The 22,438-nt window shown below is 37.3% G+C and overlaps 1 protein-coding gene across 1 annotated transcript; it reads left to right on the top strand.

Moving 5' to 3' along the window:
• Positions 1-197: 197 nt before the first annotated feature.
• TADA2B (transcriptional adaptor 2B) lies at positions 198-22,252 on the top strand. The gene is made up of 2 exons (XM_058177997.1): positions 198-502; positions 19,795-22,252. Exons 1-2 carry the CDS (start codon positions 233-235, stop codon positions 20,785-20,787), a joined length of 1,263 nt encoding a protein of 420 aa, XP_058033980.1. The 5' UTR covers positions 198-232; the 3' UTR covers positions 20,788-22,252.
• Positions 22,253-22,438: the final 186 nt, after the last annotated feature.

The following is a 22,438-nucleotide window of genomic DNA, read 5'->3' as shown; positions in this document are numbered from 1 at the left end:
TAGGCAACCAAAGTTCCTTTTGTCAACCAATGGGAAGAAATTAAGAGAAATGAGGCTTGATTGGACGTTGCGCGTGAAAGCGTGCAAGAAATTTCTAAGCGATTGGCTATTTCTTCCTGGGACACACCCACAAAATTCTGCCTCGATTAGTGGGCGGGAGTTGGTCCCTGTCGCAAACGTGGACGTCAAACCTTCGCTGCTCTTTTTACCTCTGGGGGGGGAGGAAAGCAAGATGGCGGAACTAGGGAAAAAGTATTGCGTGTACTGCTTGGCTGAGGTCAGCTCGCTTCGTTTCCGCTGCACCGAATGTACCGACATCGAGCTTTGCCCCGAATGCTTCTCAGCGGGCGCCGAGATTGGCCCGCATAGGCGCTGGCATGGCTACCAGCTGGTAGATGGTGGGCGTTTCACTCTCTGGGGTGCCGAGGCCGAGGGTGGCTGGAGCAGCCGCGAGGAGCAGCTCTTACTGGATGCTATCGAGCAATTCGGCTTCGGCAACTGGGTGAGAAGTTCCATGCTGGTTTGTCGGCCGGCTCTGTCCTTCCGCGTCGGGGAAATTCTGTTCCCATAGCGGCTCCTCAATTCACATTTTTAATAGCACGATTGTTGTTCATGGAGCTGGGCCCTTGTTTAGCTAAGAGAAAAAGAATGGCTGGAAATATTTGTGCAAAGCTAAAGACTTACTCTGGTCAACATTCAAAACAGGTCAATCAATAGAGTGAATACAAATCTCAATTTTATATATTGTTGAATTTAAAATTAACCTGAATTCATCTGTATCATATCTCTGTAATCAGACCACTGCCTTTCAAGCTATCCAGTAATTCCATAGAATAAAAATAATTGTACAAAAATATGGTGAATAATCTGTATGTTCAAAATGCTGCAGCTCACATTTGGATGACCCAAAACCATGCAATCATGTTTTAGCCAACTGTCCTGAAAAGTATGTACTTTTCTTGCCCAAAGCTGTGTACATGGCACCCACTTTCATATTGCAAGAAGAGATTAATAAGTAATCAAGTGTCTGCTTCCAAAAACATACATAGCCACCCCAAATCATATGTTCACATGTCATGGAGAGTCCATATAATGGGAATGTATTTTATCCAGTTCAAACTTTGAGAGGTTCTTGGTGCTCTCTAAGCTTGCTTGTTTTCTTGCAAACTTTTCATCACCCAAACTAGGTGATGACATTATCTAGTTTGCGTAATGAAACATCTGCAAGAAAACAATCAAGCTCAGAGAGCACCAAGGACCCCTCATTCAATTCTGAGCTACAAATATTCTCCTTTATTAATTCAAACTTTATTGTTTGTGACCTACTGTTCAAGAAGACTTGCATATTTCCAAGAAGGAATGAAATAAGAAAAGTGTATGGAAAAATCTAAAAAAAACCCTTAAAAATGAAAATTATGCTAAAATACACCTGTAAATTGTAACTAAGTGAAAATTTATATAACTTTATGAGAGATTGAGATTAAGGAGATCTTGACTGCTAGACTGTTTTTAAATTATTTGAGATCTATAGATAGACCTCTAAACAGATGAGATTCTTCAGAAATTGAACCACATAATAGTGAACATTTTTAATCAAAATACAATGTTCTATCACCATCCATGTAATAGGTATTTGTCAGAATTTCAGCCTTTCATTGCATTTGTCAATATTTAGACTGCTGAAATGGGATTACATCATAGATCATCTGGAACTATGGTTGTATGATTTTAGGTGGCCTAAAATGATTTGGGATATAGATGCTTTATTATTATGGTTCATTGCAGTCAGACAGATGTTTAGACTGGATCTGGCATTTTTATCCACTTATTGAGTCATTCCCACAGACCTAGGATAGAGAGATGTTGTTGTTTCATGGTATTAAATGTATTGTTATAGGATGTACAACAATAGGATGTAGGATGTAAGTTGTCTTTGGAATTGACTGCTGGTTATTTGTCAGTGCCAATGACCTTCAAATGGTGCTCCAGAAGTTTTTGGGATTGGCACTATCTTTGTTTTATTTTGCCACAGTCATTCTGCTTCTTTTTGCAAGTCTTTTTATTTTGTAATTTTCTCTCGTTCCTTCTCTTCTGTTCTGCTGTTTCCAGATACTGCCATGTCCAGTATCCAGACATTGTTGACTATTTGTCAATAATTATTAAATCTGGTATGTTATGTGGCAGGTGATTATCTCTTTCAAATCTAAAGTCCCCTTCATTTTCTATTATTTTGTCTATTTTACAGTCCCACCAGTTCTTGCTTGAAGATAAATGGTATTTCATGCAGACATTCCAGTACACCATTATTACTAATTTATTATGTGATTGTTTGTAGTCAGTCTGCGGGATCATCTAGCAGTAGCTAACTAGGTGGTCCATATTTTTTTCAGGTTGCAGAGATGGCATTTGTGCCTGTTGCTATCTTCTCAAGTCGGGTTTGTATGCATTTGTTCTTAAGGCTTGGTCTTATGGAGGCAGAAGTAGTCCCTCTGACTTTCTTCAATTTTCCTACTCTTAGCCACTGCCAGATCTTGATTATTTTTTGTTTTGCCTTTTTAAAAAAAAAAAACAAACTGGCTATATATTGCTTTGTCTTGCCAGATCTCTTTTCTATTCTTCATTTGATCTTTCTTGTAGGCCACTTTGGTCCCTTCAGTACTCAGTCGGCCTTCATGGTGTACTGGGTTCAGTACATCTTCTTCACTGTCCCTCAGATATTCTTCCAGTGCTCTTTTTTCTTCTTCAACTGCCTGGTGTACTTGCAGCATTCCATGCCCACCAATATTCCATGGTAGGTAGAGTCTCTCAATGTTGCTGCAAGGATGAAGGGCATGATTCATTGTCATTATATTTCAGGTCTTCCTATCCAGGGCTTTTAGTTCTTCTTGAGTCCAATCCACTATTCCAGCTGTGTAGCTAATGACTGAAATAACCTAGGTGTTAATTGACTTTCCTCCACTGAGTTTGGACTTTAACATCTTCATTTGCATAATGTATTGACTTGTATATGGAGATTCTCAGCCATCCATGTCATGGTTGTCCCAAAGGTGTTTTTTCTGGACTTTCTGGAAAAAAGAAAAGTCCATTTGTCTCTTGGGACAATTATTCACGTCTTGATTTTGTGTGCTTGATGTAATCGACTTGAAGGATGCCTAGGTATTTGTAATGATAATCAGCATCCAAACTTTTGATGTTATTTACATATATACATACCTAATACAAAAATCATCCAAAAGAAGACAAAAAGGAAAAAAGTACAAAAAACACAAACCAATCAAAACATTAAAAAGGTGCATCAAAACAACATCAACACACATACATATGAATACACATAGTTGAATACTGATTAATGCATTATAACAACATTAATTCCCACCCCTTGCAAAACAGGGCCTCTCTAAATTACTAAATCTATTTGTAAATTATTGTCTTCTGTGTCATATTACTGACAAAGTAGTTAGGAAGAATAATAATATTAAAAACAAAAAGTTTCAAAACTCTGTGTTAGCAAACTGCTATTGTAATCCACTTGTAGAAAGTTTACTATGGCATCTTATCTATCCCAAATCATCCCAAAAGTTATAACTTGTTCTGGATTGACTATCCACGTTTACTTCTTAATGCCATCTCTTATAGAGTTGTCGTTAATTAAGTAAATAGATTCAGTCTCCGGAATAAACCTTTCTTCCAACAAAACCCAGATAGAAGTGGTTACCAGTTAACTAATAAATCTATCTAGTCCCCCTCAATCTTTGTAGAAGGAAGAATTTGTTGCTTCCCCTTTCAGTCAGAGTCCTGATATTGTAAGGAATATGGAGACAAACTTCAGAACAAAAGATGAAATCCACTTTGTTAATTCTCCAGCCGTGAGAATGTCTCTTTGATATGGAACTGGATCAAAGTCCTTTTGTGTATCTTTAATCAAAATTCCATGCCCTAACATATTTTGCAAAATCATTATTGTCATCAAGCTTTTAAAAGAGAAATATAGCTAGAAAGCTGCATATTCCCCTGCTCTCCTTCCTTAGGTTTCAGCCACTGTTCAGCCATTTTAATCCATGAAATCTGATCAGGGAACAAAGAAAGTATGTTTTCTTCTATATTTCAATCCAAGATTATAAGAAACTTTAATAAAAATAAACTCCAGATATTTTGCAAATTCAAAAAATACAGAGATCCAGTGATGAGTCTAAAAACTCTTTACATATCCCCAAATGCTGCCATGCTTCCAAGCAAAGGGAACAGAAATTATCCAGAATAACATATATCAAAAAGAAAGAAAAAGCAATTAAGAGTCTAGCAAGAGGTTGAAATACAGTGTGCAAAATTATTAGACAACTGAGTATTTTGGCCATATCATCATTTTTATGCATATTTTCCATTTCCAAACTGTATAAACTTGAATACTTAGTGGAGATAAGCGTATCAGATGATGTGTATTTGTGTAATGAGGGAGAGTGTGGCCTAAGGAGATCAGCGCCCTATATCAAGGTGTGTGTAATTATTAGGCAGCTTCTTTTCCTCAGGCAAAATAAGCCAAAAAAAGAGATTTAACATTTTTTAACAAGAGAGTCAACATTTTTATTGAATTATGAAGTTTTATAAAATACAAAATACAAAGTAAATAGAAAAGCAAAAAAAAGAGATTTAACTGACTCTGAAGTCAAAAATTGTAAAAGGTCTTTCAGAGGGATTCAATACTCTTGAAATTGCTAAGATATTGGGGAATGAACACAGAACCATCAAACGTTTTGTTGCAAATAGTCAACAGGGTTGCAAGAAACATGTTGAAAAAAAAGAGATGCACATTAATTGCCAAAGATTTGAGAAGAAATCCAGAACTGCATATTCTAGAACTGCAACCTTCTTGGAGTGTCCAGAAGTAAATTGTTCAGTGCTCAGAGACATGCCCAAGGTAAGGAAGGCTGAAACCCAACCACCACTGAACAAGCTACATACGATGAAACAGCAAGACTGGGCCAAGAAATATCTGAAGACAGATTTTTCAAAGGTTTTATGGACTGATGAGATGGGAGTGACTCTTGATGGACCAGATAGATGGGCCCAGCTGGATCAGTAATGGGCACAGAGCTCCACTTGGATTCAAATGCCAGCAAGGTGGAGGTGAAGTACTGGTATGGGCTGGTATTATTAAAGATGAGCTAGTTAGACCTTTTTGGGTTGAAGATGGACTCAAAATCAACTGCCAAACCTACTGCCAGTTTTAGAAGACACTTTCTTCAAGCGGTGGTACAGGAAAAAGTCTGCATCTTTCCAAAAGACCATGATTTTTATGCAGGACAATGCTGCATCACATGCAGCGAAGTAGTCCACTGTGTGGCTAGCCAGTAAAGGCCTTAAAAAGGAAAGAATATTGACATGGCCCCCTTCCTCACCAGACCTAAACCCTATTGAGAACTATCATTGATTTTTTTGTGATTCTTTTATATTTCTCTCTTGGTATCCTATATGTCTTTCTAAAATTTTTACACAAACTGATTATTTCTTCTGTCTTATCTTTTATCTCCTTCTGCTGCATCTTTTAAATATCCATCCATAACCCTTTCTTTGTTTTTGTGAGCTCCTCCTTTCCCCCCCTCTATTTTATTATAAGCTGTTAAGGGATTGTCTATCTGATTTTTAGTTTTTGTCATTGCTGTCTTTTCAGTATTTTTCTCGGCTTTTAACTTATTTTTATCTTTTTGTAGTTTATTTTGAATTGTCCCCGCCACCACTCCTTCTAATTTCTCAGCTGTCTTCTGTGTATCATATTCATATTTTCCCATCATTTGTTGAGTGATCTCTACTTTCACATCTTTATTTTTAAATACTCCCATCAACTTCTTATAGTTCTTTATCACTATTTCTAACATTTCTTCATAAAACTTTGTCTCCTGCTGGGTCATTTTGTAACAAATTAATATCCCTCTAATATCCCAGTATTCCAATATCTAAAAACTCCAAAAAATATATCAATTATTAGCAAGATTTGATTAATCCCAAAGTTATTTCTCCAAGTTCCCAAAAGGTCTATAAATTTATGCTTTTCAATCTTTATAATTTCCAATTTATACCTTCCTAATTGTCCAGATTTTAAAATCTTATTTATCTTTTCTTCTTTTTCATTTTTCCTTTCCCCCTTGTCACTTTTCTTCATTTGCTTCATAATATGATCTATCATATAATGTTAATAACCCAAATCCAATTTAGCTCACCAAGTTTCTTCCAATCTTTCAAATCCGCTTTTCAGTGTAGTGTTCCAGTAGAGTTTTAGTGTTTAACTTAATTCCCCTTCTGAATCTTCAAGAAACTTAGTAAATATTTCCCAGCATTCCAGTTGCCTACTAAGATAAACTCAAGGTCAGATAGTTTTCCAGATGTTATTTATTTTCTCTTCATTTACTTTTGGATTTTGTACAATGCAGATGATTCTGCTGCTCTCAATTCTAGTCTTCCACAGAATATAAAAAACCAGAAACAGCTGATTGTCATCCAGTCAGGGGAGTTAAGAGATAAAGTTTAGAAAAGCAATTTCTCCCAATGGTCACTTTTCACAACATTGTTTGGCTTTTCCAGGCTTTCTATGTTTTAAATCATCCTTTAGGTTTTTCTTTTACTTCTAAATCTTTAATCTTCCTGTTTAGTTTTTAGTCTTTAATTTTTCTCTATAAATCCAGTTGCCGCTTTTTTAGTGTTTGGAGATCATTTTGGAACTTTAAGTTTAAGTTAAGTCTCTTAAGGTAACAGTTGGAAATTTTCTCATCCAGTTTCACTGCTCTGTCCACACACCGCTCCAGCACAAGATCTTAGTGTCCCGATTGTCTCAGCCTGTGACTGACCAAAAATGGCTGCTATCCCTGCTGCTGTTCAGGAGTGCTTTCTTTGGATCAGCAAGAAACAGACATTGTGTGTTTTCCTCAGGATCAGCAAGCACTTCTCCTTTCTTTACCTCCCCTCCAGGAGGCTTAACTCCATAGGGTCTGCGAGCAAGCAGTTGCCGGCTGCATTTCACAGAGCCCAGTGGAGCTCCGCTATCTTCCAGCCATTCTCACCGTGACATCAACCGGAAGTCAAACTTGTGGGCCCTTCTTAAATGGAAGATTTATGGTGAAGGCAAACAGTACACCTCTCAGAATTGTGTCTGGGAGGCTGTGGTTGCTGCTGCAAAAAAGTTGATCATCAACAGATCAAGAAACTGATAGACTTCATGAGTGGAAGGCTTATGACATTATTGAAAAGAAGGGTGGCTATATTGGTCACTGATTTTTTTTGAACTGTCAGAAATGTTTATTTGTATATTTTCAGTTGTTCGTTTATTATTCTCATTTTAACAGATGAAAATAAATGAGTGAGATGGGTACATTTTCATTTTTCATTTAGTTGCATAATAATTCTGCACACTAATAGTTGCCAAATGATTGTGCACACGGATATTCTCCTAAGAAAGCCAAAACCTCACCTTTACTTTCTTAAATATTCAGGTTTGAGGTTTATTAACATTTTGGATTGACCAAGAACACTGTAGTTGTTCAATAATAAAATTAATCCTTCAAAATACAACTTGCCTAATAATTGTGCACAGTGTGAATCAGCAATCACTAATCAACTTTTGAAGAAAATTAGGGCAATTTATGGAGAGCAAACAGCACAGATTATAATCAATGGTAGCTTAACAGAACCTTTTAAGATTGCGAAAGGAACAAGACAGGGATATCCTTTATTACCATTATTGTTTATTTTAACTCTAGAACCATTATTGGATAAAATACGAGAAGTAAAGGAGATAGAGGGAATTAAAGTTAGACAACATGAATATAAGCTGAGAGCTTTTGCAGATGACCTGGTGATTACTTTAACAAACCCTATAACATCACATCACATCACATCACATCACATCACATCACATAACATAACATCAGAGTTGGAAGGGACCTTGGAGGCCTTCTAGTCCAACCCCCTGCCCAGGCAGGAAACCCTACACCATCTCAGTCAGATGGTTATCCAACATTTTCTTAAAAATTTCCAGTGTTGGAGCATTCACAACTTCTGAAGGCAAGTCGTTCCACTTATTAATTGTTCTAACTGTCAGGAAATTTCTCCTTAGTTCTAAGTTGCTTCTTTCTTTGATCAGTTTCCACCCATTGCTTCTTGTTCTACCCTCAGGTGCTTTGGAGAACAGCCCGACTCCCTCTTCTTTGTGGCAGCCCCTGAGATATTGGAACACAGCTATCATGTCTCCCCTAGTCCTTTTTGTTAAACTAGACATACCCAGTTCCTGCAACCGTTCTTCATATGTTTTATCCTCCAGTCCCTAATCATCTTTGTTGCTCTTCTCTGCACTCTTTCTAGAGTCTCAACATCTTTTTACATCGTGGCGACCAAAACTGGATGCAATATTCCAAGTGTGGCCTTACCAAGGCATTATAAAGTGGTACTAACACTTCACGTGATCTTGATTCTATCCTCTGTTTATGCAGCCCAGAACTGTGTTGGCTTTTTAACAGCTGCTGCACACTGCTGGCTCATATCTAAATGGTTATCCACTAGGACTCCAAGATCCCTCTCACAGGTACTACTATTGAGCAAGGTACCACATATACGGTACTGGTGCATTTTGTTTTTGGCCTAAATGTAGAACCTTACTTTTTCACTGTTGAATTTCATTTTGTTAGATAGCGCCCAATGTTCAAGTCTGTCAAGATCTTTCTGTAACTTGAGCCTATCTTCTGGAGTGTTGGCTATTCCTGCCAGCTTGGTGTCATCTGCAAATTTGGTGAGTTCCCCATCTATCTTCTCGTCCAAGTCATTGATGAAGATGTTGAAGAGTACTGGGCCTAAAACAGAGCCTTGGGGTACTCCACTGCATACTTCCCTCCATGTGGATGTAGTTCCGTTGAGGACTACACGTTGAGTGCGGTTGGTCAGCCAGTTACAAATCCATCTGGTGGTGGTGCTGTCTAACCCACATTTTTCTACTTTATCTAGTAGTAGGTTATGGTCTACTTTATCAAATGCTTTACTGAAGTCCAAGTAAATTATATCAACAGCATTCCTCTGGTCTACTAATTTTGTCATTTTGTCAAAGAATGCGATAAGATTAGTCTGGCATGATCTGTTTTGACAAACCCATGTTGGCTTTTGGTTATTACTTTGTTTGCTTCTAGGTGTTCGGTGATTCGTTGCTTGATTATCTTTTCCAGAATCTTCCCCGGTATTGAGGTCAGACTGATAGGTCTGTAGTTTCCTGGATCTGTTTTTTTTCCTTTTTTGAAGATGGGAACTACATCAGCTCTTTTCCAGTCCTCTGGCAGCTCCCCTGTGCTCCAGGATCTTTGAAAGATATAGTTCAGTGGTTCTGAGATCACGTCTGCCAGTTCCTTCAGAACCTTGGGGTGTAATCCATCCGGTCCTGGTGATTTGAACTCGTCTAGGGTAGACAGGTGTTCACTTACCATTTTCTTCCCTATTTTAACTTGTGTTCCTAATCTGTTTTTTGTGGTGCTGTTTTTGATAGGTTGGATTGTTTTTTCTTTTTGTGTAAAGACAGATGCAAAAAATGAGTTAAGTAGATCTGCTTTCTCCCTGTTGCTTGTCATCTTCTTGCCACTTTCTCCCAGCAATGGGCCAATTGTTTCCTTGACTTTTTTCTTGTTTTTAACATGTTGGAAGAAGCTTTTGTTGCTAGCCTTTGTTCATTGTGAGCCTTAGCTTTCCTCACTTCATCTTTACAGGCTCGGGCTATTTGCTGATATTCTGCCTTAGTTATTTGCCCCTCTTTCCACTTTTTATATTTGTCCTTTTTGTCTTTCAATTTGTCAGATAGTTCTTTATGCATCCATGCTGGTTTCTTTTGAGATCTACTATTTTTCTTCTTCATTGGTATTGTGTTAGACTGTGCTTTTATAATCTCACTTTTCAAAATTTCCCAAGCTTCTTGAGTTGTTTTCCCCCTGAGGATTCTCATCCATTGAATCCTTCTCAAGCTCTCTCTAAGTTTATTGAAATTAGCTCTCTTAAAGTCCAAGACTCTAGTTTGACTTTGTTCTACTACTTGTATTTGCTTAATGTCGAATTCCAATATTGCGTGGTCACTTGCCCCAAGGTTCCTGTAGCTTCAACACCTTCTATCATTTCATCTCTGTTAGTGAGAATTAAGTCCAATATGGCTGATCCTTGTCACCTTCTCTATTTTTGGGAAACAAAGTTGTCTGCTAGGTTTGTTAGGAACCTGTTGGATCTTCCACTTGGTGCAGAGTTTGTTTCCCAGTTGATGTCAGGGTAGTTAAAATCCCCATTACTACTGTGATGTGCTTCCTACATACCTTAGTTAGCTGACTAGCAAAAGTTCATCTACTTCCTCTGTTTGGTTGGGTGGCCTATAGTATAGACCTATGGCAATATCGTTTTCACCCTTTTATATTGACCCAAATACATTCAAGATGATTTTCATCATTGTTGTGCTCTATTTCTGTAGAGATGTAGTTATTTCTTATATATAGTGCAACTCCACCTCCTCTTTTATTTGGTCTATTTCTTTTAAATAATTTATATCCTCTAGCTGTATGTTCCATTTGTCAGTTTCATCCCACCAAGTTTCCGTAATGGCAACAATATCATATCTACCCTCATTTACTTGGATTTCTAATTCACCCTGTTTATTCCTCATACTCTGTGCATTGGTGTATAGACATTTGAGTGCATTTGGATTGATTTTGTGTTTACTGTCTACATAACCTGTGTTGACTGCCCTACTTTCTTGCCACCTGTTGGTTTAGTGCACATGGTATGGCACTCACTGTTAAATGCTTGGTTTTGCTTGATAGCATGGTTGATAGTCTTACCCATACAGACATCTATGTTACATGCACTGATAACCCTTTTAGTTTTCGATTGCTGGGGACAGAAATTTTCTATATCAGTTAATTCTCTGTCCCCACTGTTCAGTTTAAATGTTTATCCAGAAAATCTGTGAATGTATTGCTAAGTAACTCAGTCCCTTTCTTTGATGGATGCAATCCATCTCTTTTGTACAATTTTTCATTGGACCAGTTGCAGACATCATGACTAAAAAAACCAAAGACCTCCCCTTTACACCACTCCTTTAGCCACACATTAAACTCCACTACACGCTGGCCTTTACCTTTTGTTCCTTATGTACTGGTAAAACCTCTGAAAAGTTAAGCCTACAACCTATGCTATTAAGTTCATACCCCAAGCTCTGGAAATCATTCTGCACAGAAAGCACATCCTTTTGGGACAGATCATTTGTGCCAAGATGTATAATAGCATCAACATCAGAATCCTTACTGGCATTCTTGACTATCTTCAGAATCGCCTCTTGTCTCTGCTGGCAGTAGCACCAGGTAGACACCTGGCGTCTTTCAAAACCTCCATATCCTTTCCTAAATTTACATCCCTTACAATTGAATCACCAATCAGAAGGTGGCTTCTCTTTTTGGATACCATGCTCTTCTTGTGTGACCGATCTGTAATACTTGATACACACTTTTCCAAAGTAGGTTCACACTTTTCCAAAGTAAGTTCTTCATCTTGAACCATAATCCCTTGATTGTTTGAGTTATCAGTATCACAACTACCTTGATCTGTCACTTTAGTGTTCCTATTTAGGTCAGCAAGGGCACTATATCTGTTATACTGGGACACTGTAAAAGCTTTGTGTTTATGGTTCACAGCTCTCACCCTGCCAGATCCCACGGTTGTCCATACTGCCCTTTTCCTGCAGGATCTTTGTGGTAGAGGGGGCTGATGGCTCAGCAGCTGGAATGGCTGAATTGGGTACCTAATTTCTGCTTGGAGAGCATAGATTAGAGATTCTAGATATGTAATCTGTCCACGTAGACTGCTAATTTGTTTACAAAGAGGACAGTACCCAAATTTGAAAAGGGTACTGCGAAAGACAGCTGCAAAACAAGTATTGCACTGAACTAAGCCAGTCATTTTGAATAGAATAAAATCACAATCTCAAGTGGACCAACCCTGAATATATTATTGCTATTTTTGATTTATAGTGATTAGATGGGTTGTGAAAATGAGAAAGAAATGCAGGCAGTTTTCCACCCCCACTTCTCCTTAAAACAGCAGCTCTACTCACGTGCTTTTCTGAAGCAAATCAGGAAGAAATGCAGGAATTTTCCACCCCCACTTCTCCTTAAAGCAGCAGCTCTACTCACGTGCTTTTCTGAAGCAAATCAGGAAGAAATGCAGGAATTTTCCACCCCCACTTCTCCTTAAAGCAGCAGCTCTACTCACGTGCTTTTCTGAAGCAAATCAGGAAGAAATGCAGGAATTTTCCACCCCCACTTCTCCTTAAAGCAGCAGCTCTACTCACGTGCTTTTCTGAAGCAAATCAGGAAGAAATGCAGGAATTTTCCACCCCCACTTCTCCTTAAAGCAGCAGCTCTACTCACGTGCTTTTCTGAAGCAAATCAGGAAGAAATAAATTCTAGTAAATCATTGTTGGAAATAATTGATCAATATGGGAAGGTTTCAGGGTTTAAGGTAAATCAGAAAAAGACAAAAGTGATAATAAAAAATATGGTCAGACAACAGAAAGAAAAACTAGAGGAAATAACAGGATTTGAAATTGTAAAGAAGGTTAAATACTTAGGGGTCTATATTACATCGTCAAATGTGAAATTGTATAAGAATAATTATGCGGTTTTATGGCAAAAGGTTCAGAAGGAGTTGATTGTTTGGAAAAAATTGCAATTAAAATTGCTGGGGAGAATAGCTACTATTAAAATGAATGTTTTACCTAGATTTTTATTCCTCTTTCAGATGATACCAATAATTAAGAAAGATAAGAATCTTGAGGAATGGCAGAAGGGAATTAACAAATTTATATGGGAAGGTAAAAAAGCTAGGGTTAAAATGAAAATAATTCAAGATTCTCGGGAAAGGGGAGGTTTAAAAATGCCCAATTTTAAATTATACTATGAAGCAGCTGCTCTCTCTGCAATAAGTGATTGGTTTAATTTAACGGAGGAAAGAATTTTGAATATAGAAGGTTATGACTTGCTATATGGATGGCATGCATATTTAATTTATGACAAAAAAGTGGATAAGGCCTTTAAAAATCATGTGTTAAGGACTGCTCTTCTGCGTGTTTGGAAAAAATACTCATAAACTAAATTATAAGGTTCCTATATGGGCAAGTCCCAGACATACAATAGAGAATATAAATATAGAACAGAATCAGGAAATGATTACATATAAAGATCTTTTGTATACTGAATGAGGTAATTTGCAATTAAAATCTCTGCACGTACTAAAAGAAGAAGGGAAAAATTATACTTGGTTTCAATATGAGCAACTACGGGCTAGATGGAAGGAAGATCAGAAAATTGGTATAGAGCAGAACGAGGGAAATTTGGTAAAGCAAATCAGAAATCAGTCTCAGGAGCATATAAAGAGATTGTATAATGTGTTACTTGAAATAGATTCTGAAAGGGACTTGGTAAAGGACTGTATGATAAAGTGGGCACAAAATTTTCAGGAGCCAATATTATTGGAAACGGGAAAAAATTTGGGTTAGAAATGTTAAATTCACGCAGGCACAGAATCTGAGGGAAAACTTTTATAAAATGTTTTATAGATGGCATTTAGATCCTAAGAAATTATCGTGTATGTATCCAGATATGCAAGCACAATGTTGGAGATATAATTGTGATGACGCTACATATTTTCACATTTGGTGGACTTGTAAGGATATAAAGGCCTTTTGGATAAAAATTTGGTGGATTTTACAAAATGTTTTGAAAAAGAAGATAAAGTTCCTGCCGCAATTTTTTCTGTTGGGAATTATTACGGACTGTACAGTAATTGAGACTAAATTGATTTTAAATCTAATAACAGCAGCAAGATTACTAATAGGACAATACTGGAAGAAAAAAGAAGTACCTACAATAGAAGAATGGATATTGAAAGTTGCCAATTTGGCTGAGATGGCGAAGATATCAGCCTTTTTGAAAGACGATACGCAAGAAAGATACTTAAAGGAATGGAAAAAATGGATTGACTATATTCAAAGTAGATATCAGACTAAGAGTTATCAGACTGTTTTTGAATGATTATGATGTATTATTTTTGATTGTTTTCGGGGGAAGTTAGGAATTGATGATTGTAGGGGTATAATTAAGTTGGGACAAATTTTTTTTAGCATATGTTTGTTTTATTTTTAACTATACCTTGTGCTCGTTCCGGGAAGTCGGGGGGGGGGAGGGGGGTTGTGAAGGGAGGGGGAAAAGGGGGGGGAAATTTCTGTTTAAAACTTTTGAAGCAAAAAGCAAAATGAAACCATAGATTCAAAAAGTGAAAGTTATTCCTCTGGCAAGCTTAAAAAACAAAATTACTAACAGGAAGGTTATGCCCACTGTCACCCAGTAACCTCGATCACTTCCAGAAGGAATTGGAATTAAACCCTCCCCCTTCCCAACTGGGTCCATGATTGTCCAAAAGCCGATTTGGGTCATTCCTAACTATTCCCATTCAAAACCAGGGAGTAAAATCAGCAGCTCTTATTGTGCAGCAGCCATCTTGAAAGGATGAGCTCCATAGGACATCTTGATTCCGTTTTCACTATTTTTCTAGTTGATGGTGAGGGTGGCACATTTCTCTAATCCAAACTCCACTGCAATATTTTGATTATATATACAGACAGTGCCAATCAGTGATTCTATGCCAGTTTTTATCCATATAGTTTCAGATCATCCATGTAAATTAGATGGGATGACATTTTGATCATGGCCTGGCTTGTTCAGTATTGTTGACAGAGGAATCAGTGCAATGCAAACAGCAATATTAATTAATTAATCCTTGAAAAATTCATCTCAATAATAGCCTCTCCCAGTCAATCATATTGACTGGCAACTCTATCTTCCATTGTGCTATTGATCTTTGCACAAGACTTCTACTGACTCTTTGTTATTTCTAGGCGCTTGGTTATCCAATAATGTGGCAAGTACTCAAATGTTTTTTCTCTTGGGTTTTAACACTGTTGTTGAATGTAAATTTTAATGGAGTTTTCCAATAAAATGTTGAAAAAATATTTAGTGCTTTTAAAACTATCAACTGTGAGCAGGACTTGTTCACTTGTAGCTAATTATTATATCAGAATCCTTGACTTGTCATTTAGTTATCATTCAAAGTTACGACAGACCTAGCTTGGGGCTAGTTACAACTCAGATTCAAAGTTCCATTGGTTGTGCCTCCCACATGGTCATGTGACGTAACTTTGTGCACTCAGCAGCATGGCTGCATTTACAGCCATTTGCAGTGTTTCATAGTCATATGACCATGTTTTATGATGATTTTGACAAACCTTGGCAAAACCATGCTCATAATGGACCATTGATTGGTTTAACAACCACTGCAAAAGTGATTATGGAATTGAATCAGTCATGTGACCAAACTGTTTTACAACTGTCAAAATTTACGACCAGAATGGGTAGCAGGGGTGAAATGTAAAATTCGTTGCTACCGGTTCTGTGGGCGTGGCTTGGTGGTGGTGGGATAATGTGACTGGGTGGGCATGGCCATTTTGGTTTTTTTTACTTTTAAAAGCATTTTTTCTACAACCTCTTCAGCTTTTAAAAATGCTTTTAAAAGCCTCTGGTGATCAGGCAACTCAGTTGAGATCGCCAGAGGAGCCTTTTAAAAGGTTCTGATGATCCCAACTGAATTGCCTGATTGCCAGAACCCTTTAAAAGCATTTTTTAACAACTTCCTTGGCCCCCCCCCATGCCCAGCTGAGCTGTGTGATCATCAGAGGCTTTTTTTTTTAACTTTTAAAAGCATTTTTTCAGCCGAAGAAAAAATGCTTTTAAAAGTAAGAAAAAACAAAACACCTCTGATGATCGTGTGGCTCAGCTGAGCATGGGAGGGGCAGGGATTTTTGCTACCGGTTCTCCGAACCACCCACTGCTGTCGTTACGATCAGTCCGATCTGGTCCGAACCAGAAGCATTTCACCCCGATGGGTAGGCTGTATTACAGTCATAAGTTGGGGACTACCTATACCAGAATTTGATTCTGTCCTTGAGAATAAAGTGAAATTTGTGAAACAGTTTCTTAGCCCATACCATGGAAAGTAAAAAATGTCAGAAAGGGATTCAGAATAGTCCTGCTTTTTAGTTCTTAGAAAAGGGGCAGTTAAGGTTTTTGACATGCTTTAAAGATGTTTCTTGAGCTGGCTTACCATGAATGGGTGACATCATACCAAATGCTGTTTCTTGGTTAACTTAATCCAGGTTTACTCCATTAATCCAAATGTATGAATCCGCATGAACATTCCAAACGATAAATTTATAACTTAAACTGAGTTTGAATATTCTGCTAGGCAATAATGCAGTTAATTAATTTGTAAAAATAACTTTTAAGCAGATCACAGGTAGTTCACTCATCCAAATATAAAGGATGCTTAAGTGGAACTGAGATATTTTTAAAAAAATTGGTTCCATAACATCCATAACATTCAATTGACCCTATGAGGTCCTCTGATAAATTTTGCATCCTGCAATTTTTTTTACAACGAATACATGCTATAACATTTTATCTGGTATACTTAAGATCAAGATTATGATTAATTGTGCTCCTATGAAAGTTATAATAATCTTATTTCTGAAGGGCAACATACATTTTTTAAAAGTACTACAAAGAAAGATGGATTTATAATAGTATTACTAAAATAAAAATATGGTAAAGGTAAAGGTTCCCCTCGCACATATGTGCTAGTTGTTGCCGACTCTAGGGGGCGGTGCTTATCTCCATTTCAAAGCCGAAGAGCCAGTGCTGTCCAAAGACGTCTCCATAGTCATGTGGCCGGCATGACTCAACGCCAAAGGCGCACGGAACGCTGTTACCTTCCCACCAAAGGTGGTCCTTGCATTTTTACGTGCTTTCGAAACTGCTAGGTTGGCAGAAGCCAGGACAAGTAACGGGAGCTCACCCCGTTACACAGCAGCACTAGGGATTCGAACCGCTGAGCTGCCGACCTTTCGATCGACAAGCTCAACATCCTAGCCCCTGAGCCACCACGTCCCTAAAAATAAAAATAAACATCCCTTTTTAGATCCATGCAATCATTTATTTCGGAGTAGAGTTCGGATGACTGGATGGAGCTGAGCGTTTATTGACTGGGTGCCCTTTTTGAGACCATGCCGAGTTTACAGCAGATATTTTTTCTTTGCGCTCTTGGAGAGAAATATCTGCAATATTCTAGGATTGAATTCTTTACCTTCCAAGTGGGACACGAGAGTCTTCATCACTAAGCCACCACGCTTCTCAGTATTACTATAATATTATTGATAGTATTAATAAAATTAAAGTTTCAGTGTGATTTCCTAAAGCGGTAACTTGGTTTATGCTTAAGTTTTATATTTAGAATATACTGTTGATACTGTAATTTGATTGTGAATTGTAAGTTTGCCTTGTTTCTCATTACAACTAACCCTAATAAGAATTAATCAGTATTGCGGGTCTTTTCCCGTGTAAGGTTGAGAGTATCTTGGCAATGTTTCTACTAGGTCTCACTCATCATCTTCAGGCTCTTGCTTTTGGCTTCGTGCTTGTGCGAGCAAAGCATGGTTGGAGCTGCCGTCTCTCTATAAATACTGGTGGGGAGTGTTCCTGTGACCTCCTATAGTGGTAATGGGCCTCCTGTAGTGGTAATGAGGTCTCAGAGCCAAACCAAAACCCAGGATGCTGCATCACAGCCATCTGCTCAAGATATCACATCACAGAACTCCAGAGGCGACAACACCAAAGCTCAGGACATTACAACACAACCTACTACCCAGGATGTTACAGCACAAGACTCAGGAGGTCACATTCCCAGAACTCAGGACATTTCCAGGAAGCCCATTACCACTACAGGAGGTCACATTCCCAGAACTCAGGATGTTTCCGCACAGCCCATTAACCAGTTACAACACAAAACACTAGGACCACACCCACACAGGATGATATGAAACAGCCGACCAATCTGCAAACACCCACTCCATCTACCAATCAAGATGCAACCACACACCCAACCAACCTGCTCACAGCAACACTCCCCACCTCCCCACCAGTATTTATAGAGAGACGGCAGCTCCGACCACGTTTTGCTCGCACAAGCACGAAGCCAAAAGCATCAGCCTAAAGATGATGAGTGAGACCTCGTCGAAACGTCGCCAAGATACTCTCAACCTTACACGGGAAAAGACCAGAATATGCCAAGACCTACATACCTATACCGGTGAAAACCTACAAAAACAAATAGATACACACACAGACACACAAACACACACATATATATAAAAGTCAAAACCACCCCCTCTAGTTACCAATGAGTTATAGAGTAAAATCTATACAGCAGTGGCCAAAATTGTGGAAATTTTGGGGAAAATGTATTTTCTTAAACTATAACACCACCACTTTTTTTGGTAGAAAAATTATATACCAATGGAAAGATAATTTAATCAAGAATGTAATGCAATAACTTTTATGAAGGATTTGCTATTAGAATAGCAGTTATAGTATATAGAAGAAAAGTGGAACACGTTGAAAAACGAGATATACAAAAATTATCACGTCAGTTAATACTTAGTTGGGTAACCTTTAGCATGAATTATGGTCTTCCCATAGAGTAAACCAAGTCTTTTAGTTCTGAGCTGTTATAATGTGAAATCAAGATTGAATGATTGCTTCTATTAACTGGGTTTTATTTCTGGATTGCTTCTGACAAGTTTCTTTGGTCGGCTCCATAGATTTTCAATTGGGTTAAGGTCTGGGCTATTCCCAGGCCATTCCAGCAGTGGAATATGATTATCTTGAAATTCCCAAAAAAAGCGGTGTTATTAAGCCATCAAACCTCAAAAATACACTTTTCCCAAAAGGTTTCCACAATTTTGGCCACTACTGTAGGAACTCCTTTACATACAGACATATCCATTCTAAAATTAGAGATATTTTTTTTAAATGTAAAAAGTTGAATTTAGAACAACACACATCTATTTTATTTACTTATAAATTCTTTATATTGAAGTGTATTATTATAGCATGTTGATAGGAATATCCATCATTTTTACCAAATATATATGAGTATAAAGTTTTCTTAGAATCTTGTCTTATTATTGCCTTATCTTATAGCTTTTTCTGCCTGCATATTAATTTAATTCATCATCATACTCATCTCTGTTAATAGAACCAGGTGAAAAACAATGCCTTCTTCATCCCAAGAAGTGCTCTGGCATTTAATGGATGCTCCAGAATAAAATTAGTCACATATAGAGGCTGCAGGATAGGAAATTGGTTTTCCTTGGGTCATTTCTTCCAACTTACTTAGTATTTTTACATTTTTAACAAGCATAAAATTAAATCTTTGTATTTTAAGATTGGCTTTTCTAAGAATATTTCAATTCATTTGGGAATTTTTGATAGCAGTTTTTAATGCTCCCGAGCTATGGGAGAAAATGTGCTTCAGCATCATTCATGTAGTACTTGCCAGTATCTTAAAACTGCATTCTAAACATGATTAGCAAAAAGTGAATTTATGGGGAAAGCTTTACATAAAATTCCTCCAGTTTAGAACCTTCTGTTTGAATCCAGTGAACTTAAATAGTACTTTAAGATCACCATATATGAACAAACACTAGTACTTTGAAGTTAATAGTCATTGGCTGTATTTAAAAAAATGTGAAATGTTGGATTGTGAGGAACATAATAGTTGTGTTTATATCTAGCACATGCATGTTCTTGAGACAGATAATTCAAAAATTGGTTTTCTTTATTGTAGGAAGATATGGCTACTCATGTTGGAGCATCACGAACACCTCAAGAAGTTATGGAACACTATGTGAGCATGTATATACATGGAAATCTTGGAAAAGCCTGCATTCCTGATGTTATTCCTAATAGAGTGACTGATCACACATGCCCGAGTGGTGGTCCACTTTCTCCAAGCCTTACCATGCCTCTGCCACCTTTAGATATATCAGTGGCTGAACAACAACAGCTTGGATACATGCCACTTCGAGATGATTATGAGATTGAGTATGATCAAGATGCTGAGACTCTAATTAGTGGCCTTTCAGTTAATTATGATGATGATGATGTAGAAATAGAATTAAAAAGAGCTCATGTGGATATGTATGTAAGAAAACTGAAAGAGAGGCAGCGGCGAAAAAACATTGCTCGTGACTACAACTTGGTTCCTGCATTTTTAGGCAAGGATAGGAGAGATAAAGAAAAACCTTCAAAACGCAAAACTACAAAAGAAGAAAAGGAACTGAGGTTAAAATTGAGATCTCTTTATCAGTTTATGTCTTGCAAAGAATTTGATGATTTCTTTGAAAATCTGCACAAGGAAAAGGTGCTTCGAACAAAAATAAGAGAACTCCAGCGTTATCGCCGAAATGGCATAACAAAAATGGAAGAGTCTGCAGAATATGAAGCAGCCAGACACAAACGAGAGAAAAGGAAAGAAAATAAAAACATTGGTACTTCTAAAAGAGGAAAGGAGGAGGGTAAAGATGGAGAATTCTCTGCAATTGAAAATCTTCCTGGCTTTGAACTGTTATCTGACCGAGAGAAAGTACTTTGTAACTCTATTAATCTGAGTCCAGCACGCTATGTGACAGTTAAAACTATAATTATTAAAGATCATCTCCAAAAAAGGCAGGGCATCCCCTCAAAAAGTCGCCTTCCTAGTTACTTGGATAAGATACTAAAAAAAAGGATTTTGAATTTTTTGACAGAAAGTGGTTGGATATCCAGGGATGCTTCTTAAATCTTGACTACTTTGAAATAGCATCAGTATCAACAGAGGAACCAACATTCGCCATTGATCTAGTTACCAGCTTTTTTTAAACATCCAAGATCTTGTAAAAAAACTCACTCAACAACTGGATTTTTCTGTGATGGATCATGTACGTGTTAGATCTTATTTTATGAACCACTTTACATATTACCTTAAAACCACTCTGGGTGAAGTGGTTTGTTTTACCAGTGTATCAGAAGTGAGATGGGAAACTCTGACAATACTTGCTGAACTCTACCTCTGCTGCACAAACTTGTATTTTAGATATGATACTGGTTTAAGGTTACTATTCTTCACACATTTACTTGGAAGTATGCCCCACTACACTGAATAGTATTTATTGTCAAGCAAAACCATCAGATAGGGCTGCTTATGTGTCCTACTAAATCTTGGATAATGAACAAATTACTATTTCATATTGGAAATGTATACAACAAGTTTGTTATATTTTTTTCACAAGCCAAGGCATTCTGCTATATTGCCATTAGAGCAGAGAATGCAAAACTGAGTAATATAAAATGGTTTAACACAGCACACCACATCATTAAAATGAGCAGACTAGCTCCACAACCTAGCTTGCATAGAATCATTGAAAATGATTTTCAGCAAATAACAGGCATTCCGATTGTAAAACATACTGGTGGTGAACTAACTGCTTTAATGTATATACTAATGTTCCACTTCTATACAATTTGAAAAATGAAAGGAAGAATCTTTGTGTGGTTTTATTTAAATATAAGTATCAACTGAAAAATGGGAATGATATGAGTTTATGAGAATATAATTGATATATACCGACACAAGATTCTTAAGCAACTGTACATTGCTTGTGACTTGTGGTGTTCTTTAGGTTTACAAATACAACACTTGCTTAAGCACACTTTCGCAGTCTTGGGCAAGAATCCCCAAATAGGAAACATACATATTACCAGGCTACACATGGATATAACAGGTGATCACAAAGCATGATTAGTGTATGATGCTTTGTGTGCCTCAAGATGTTTAGCCATCTATCCAGTTTACAAAATGCATCGAATTGTATTTTCTTTCCTGCTACTTTTTTCAACATTGTAGCTGCAAGTCTTTACTTCCTTGGTGGACTTTATAATACCTGTGCTTCCCATATTCCCCTACAAACTACTTAAAAAGGAAAGATGGACACTTTTTTTATATTCTTGGGTATGAACAATCTGAGTTATACATAGGCAAGATTCTGATATCTATGGAGATTCTCAGTCATCTAGGTTCTCCCAAAGATCCTTTTTCAAGAGGCAACTGGACTTTCTGGTTTTTTCTTTGAAGATGTTTTGCTTCTCATCCAAGAAGCACTGAAGAAGTTTCTTGGATGAGAAGTAAAACGTCTTCAAAGAAAAAACCAGACAGTCCAGTTGCCTCTTGAAAAAAGCACCTTTGGGACAAGATTCTGAAAAAATATCCATTACCAAAACAGTAATTCTGATCTACTCACTTTGCTGGAGAATGAGTTTCGATAGCTTTTTGTTGAGCTTATTCATAAACACATTTTTGAATGCATAATTTACTACATGTGCAGCAGAAGAATAAGTGTTTCATTTGTCAGTGAAACTTAGTTACTAGTAAATGTGCTTTGAGTTACAACATT

This window comes from Ahaetulla prasina, chromosome 3, assembly GCF_028640845.1.
Source record: "Ahaetulla prasina isolate Xishuangbanna chromosome 3, ASM2864084v1, whole genome shotgun sequence".
In the NCBI taxonomy this organism is placed as follows: Eukaryota; Metazoa; Chordata; class Lepidosauria; order Squamata; family Colubridae; genus Ahaetulla; species Ahaetulla prasina.
The sequence above is the reverse complement of the archived record's forward strand: the minus strand, read 5'-3'. Positions and strand labels throughout refer to the sequence as shown.